The 4451-nt window shown below is 50.2% G+C and overlaps 1 protein-coding gene across 1 annotated transcript; it reads left to right on the top strand.

The window, feature by feature from the left end:
* The first annotated feature begins 683 nt into the window (after window positions 1-683).
* FOXB1 (forkhead box B1) lies at window positions 684-1661 on the top strand. The gene has a single exon (XM_036107074.2). The coding sequence runs from the start codon at window positions 684-686 to the stop codon at window positions 1659-1661; it is 978 nt and encodes a 325-aa protein (XP_035962967.2).
* The last annotated feature ends 2790 nt before the right edge of the window (window positions 1662-4451 follow it).

The following is a 4451-nucleotide window of genomic DNA, read 5'->3' as shown; positions in this document are numbered from 1 at the left end:
GTGGCACATTAATGAAGCGCCGCTACAGGGGTCTTTTCTGCTCCTGTCACCGCTTAAAACTATCAGATGGTTCGAGGGAGGACATGGAGGCAGCCACCTAGCTCAGCGGAGCCGCGGAGCCCACAGCAGCGCCCTCCGGAGCCCCGCGGCCGCCGCTGCTGCCGCCTGCACTCGGACTCCGCAGCCGAGCTTGGCCGCCCGGGGATCTCACGGCCAGAAGCTCTGCGGACTGGTCGGCTCCCGGCGCTGCAGGGCTGAGCTGCGAAGCTCAGAGACGTGCGGAGCCCAGCCGAGACCGGACACTGAGCCCCAGCTGAGCACTGGGAGAGACCCGAGAGCTGCAGTGCCATCCCGGATGCGGATGCACAACTTGGAGCAACTTTAAGGTGAGCCCTCTGGTTGCATCCCTGCCCCAGTCCCTGCTCCAGGTCCAGCTTACTTCCAAGCTTCCCCTCCCGCGCCCCATGGCCGCACCACACTCTGCACTCAAAGTTGCCAGCTAAAGAGCGCGGGCGCGGTCTCATCCCGCGCCGCAGCCCCTACCCACCAGGTCTGGTCTGTGGCTGACCTCGCGGTGACTGTCTGTGCATCCATGCCCCCCCCCCCCATTATCTTCCCCCTGTCCAGATCCAAGAAGCCGCCGGCCCGCGCGGACGCAGAGCAAGAAGGGGGCAAACAAGAAGATGCCTCGGCCCGGCCGCAACACGTACAGCGACCAAAAGCCGCCCTACTCGTACATCTCGCTGACCGCCATGGCCATCCAGAGCTCTCCGGAGAAGATGCTGCCGTTGAGCGAGATCTACAAGTTCATCATGGACCGCTTCCCCTACTACCGGGAGAACACGCAGCGCTGGCAAAACAGCCTGCGCCACAACCTCTCCTTCAACGACTGCTTCATCAAGATCCCGCGGCGGCCAGACCAGCCAGGCAAGGGCAGCTTCTGGGCGCTGCACCCCAGCTGCGGGGATATGTTTGAGAACGGCAGCTTCCTGCGGCGCCGCAAACGCTTCAAGGTGCTCAAGTCCGACCACCTGGCGCCCAGCAAGCCCGCCGACGCCGCGCAGTATTTGCAGCAGCAGGCCAAGCTGCGCCTCAGCGCGCTTGCGGCCTCCGGCACGCACCTGCCACAGATGCCCGCCGCCGCCTACAACCTGGGCGGCGTGGCACAGCCCTCGGGCTTCAAGCACCCCTTCGCCATCGAGAATATCATCGCTCGCGAGTACAAGATGCCTGGGGGGCTGGCCTTCTCCGCCATGCAGCCAGTGCCCGCCGCCTACCCGCTCCCCAACCAGTTGACTACCATGAGCAGCTCGCTGGGCACTGGCTGGCCACACGTGTACGGTTCCGCAGGCATGATCGAGTCAGCCACCCCTATCTCCATGGCTAGTGGCGATTACAGCGCCTACGGCGTACCATTGAAGCCGCTGTGCCACGCAGCAGGCCAGACGCTGCCCGCAATCCCGGTGCCCATCAAGCCCACACCAGCCGCAGTGCCCGCGCTGCCCGCGTTGCCCGCGCCCATTCCCACCTTGCTCTCGAACTCTCCGCCCTCGCTCAGCCCCACGTCCTCGCAAACAGCCACCAGCCAAAGCAGCCCCGCCACTCCCAGTGAAACGCTCACCAGCCCGGCCTCCGCCTTGCACTCCGTGGCGGTGCACTGACCCGCAGCAGCCCGAGCCCCCTCTTGTCCCTCTCCCCGCCAGCTTATTCGCCTTCCCCGCCTCCCAGCCCTGCCCTCCCCCACCTAGGACCGCCACCCTAACTTGTCCATTTCATCTCCGGCCAACCCTCTCTCCCCCAGGAGAACTTTGTTTTGGACCCAGGAGACAAAACACAAACTTGCAGATGGCCTGGCGGCACGTGGAAGCTGTCCTTGCCTCCACAAGAGGGGAAGGCAGGGGGCACCTGAGCCAAGCCCTCCGATTCCCGGGGCCCCCCGAAACCCCCTCCCATTTAAGAGGCAGGGGAAATCCTGCTTCCCGCCTTCGCGGAAAGGAGCGCGTCTTCCCTCGGCCGGGCGGGACCCACAGACGCCCGGACTCCGAGCAATTAGTTCCAAGACAAGAGAAACCACCTCAGAGGTTTCCTCGAACAGATCTCCCCTGAGGGCTGCAGCCGCACCGCGGAGGGCCGGATCTCGTTTACGTCTTGGAAATCTGCCGGGAAAAGGGACCACTAATCTTCCTACCCCACTCGCCTCCGCCCATCCGGCAGGGGCTGGGCGGACCACAGCTTCCCGGAGTAGCGGCCCTGCCTCCCCAGCTTCTGCGGAGTTGTTTTGTTTTGGGTTTTGTTTCCTGCCAGAGGCTCCAGGCACTGGGACTTAGGGGAGAGGCTGCCAAACTGAGAAGCGGACGCTTGTTCTCAACACGAGCAAAACAAAACTAAAAGTAACCTTGTAGTATTGTTTACAAAGACGCCCGGTAAAATGTAAACAGTGAACTTGAATCTGTATTGCTTGGCGGGCGAGCGGGCAAAGCCCACTTCACAAGTACCTGTTGTAATGTGAATGTTTACTCTTCATTTCTGGCCAGGTTTGGGGAGGGAATGGGGATGGGAAAGTTAATTGGGATGTTAACTTTCCGATTACTTAGAGACCTTTTAGCTATTTATTTTATTGTTGGAAGGAAAAAAAAAAAAAAAAGAAAAAGAAAATGAAATAAGCCCAAACTAAGAAAGCATCAAGGGCAACCCTAGAAGAACTTAGATAGCTGACTGGTAACATGAAGGAGATGTCACCGGATAGGTCTCCCATGGACAAGTCTTTCGGTTTGCTACAAGAACTTTCCCAAGAAGCTAAAAGGGCTGCAAAGAGATGTAAATGATTGTGAATAGGAATGATTATACACTGTGTAAAATGCACTTTTGTTTGCTATATTCCTTTAGAGTCTTAGGTAATTTGCTGGAAAACGAACTGTTGTTCTGGTGTGACCTGCTTAAGTTAAAAAAAAAGTTGTAGTGTCATCAGGGCTGTAAAATTTTTACCTTTCATTTTTCTCCTTCCCTGTTCAGAATTAGCATGGCATTTTAAATATTGATGTTCTTGTTCCCAGCATGCCTGTTTTAAGACAAAGAATTTTAAAAAGCTGTCTACATTAAATTATGAATCTAGTCCAAATAATATTTTCTCATTAAAATATGTAAATCCAAATTTCAGTTTTGTGTGTTTTTGAAGAGTTGCTGCAAACAATAACTTTACAAAAGATAGATGTAGTGCTTCTCTAAGCATGATTTTTATAATACACTGAATAGTCTCTTTCATATCTTATTTTTAAAATAGTCAAATCTCTTCTTATGCACTTGCAGTCTGGTGGAGAAATGATTCAAATGGACTCCTGAAGCAGAGGGAAAGAGGAAACTATTTCTAGAATAGATCAGGTGCACAGGTGTAGTGCTGAAAAACTGTCGTTAAAAATTGCAATACTTTCTATGTATTTTTGTCTATCTTAAAATTTACATTTTACAAAATATACTGAATGTAAGGTTTATGTAGAAATCAGATAGAGGCTATATGTAGATATAAAAAGTAAAAACAGACTTGTTTACTCAGTGCTCCTATTCTGATGCATCTTATTTAGAGTATTCATTTCCTTGCTCCTTTAAATTATTTCAGTTGTGGAAATTTTCTTTTTCAGAAGTTACCTAGAAGTTCACCTTGCATGTCAAGAAACCTGTTCACTTTGAATAGAACAGATTTCTTTTCACTCCTTCATGTGGGAAAATAATGCTCGATGCATTTATTTTAAGGAAGTGAATGAAGTTAATTTAAGTGCTTAACTCTAAGTATTTGCTTTTCTTCAGATTTTTGCAGAGAATTACAATTTGCCAAGGATTTATGGCTCAAGGCCACTGAAACTTTACTGAAAGGGTCACAATATTTCCAGAGCGAGGTGTGTATTCAACTAATGAAGTTACAAGACAAAGAAAAACTTAAATGGTGATTAACACTTTACTTTACTGTGTAATATGATTAAACAAAGACCTTTGTGCAGTACAGAGAAACCCACACAAAAATCATGATCACTATACTCCATAAGGAGAATCCTTAGCACCTGCGACCCTTACATATTTAGAGGGTTATCTGGAAAAAAAAATTAGGATTAATGCAAAGGGTAATTAATCCTGTTGTGACCATTTTTTAAAAGGAAGGATCCCACACACAGCCAAAAAAAAAAAAAAAGTGGAAAATAAATGAATCATTGGACTGATTAAAATGCATGAAGCTACTAAAGCTCGTCAGACAGGGGACAACTAAACTCATTCATCAAGCCCAATTCACAATTATATCAACAAGATCAGCAAAAGAAAGCCTGGAAAACTTATCCACCCCTGGCTAGGAAACTCTTGAAACTTTGTTCTTAACAAGACATCATCTACATTTAAAAAATTAAATACATTGTCATCATTTCCTGAAAAATAAAATGAAGGCCATTTCTGGAATATTCTAATCT

Source organism: Halichoerus grypus, chromosome 8 (assembly GCF_964656455.1).
Source record: "Halichoerus grypus chromosome 8, mHalGry1.hap1.1, whole genome shotgun sequence".
Taxonomy (NCBI): Eukaryota; Metazoa; Chordata; class Mammalia; order Carnivora; family Phocidae; genus Halichoerus; species Halichoerus grypus.
The sequence above is the reverse complement of the archived record's forward strand: the minus strand, read 5'-3'. Positions and strand labels throughout refer to the sequence as shown.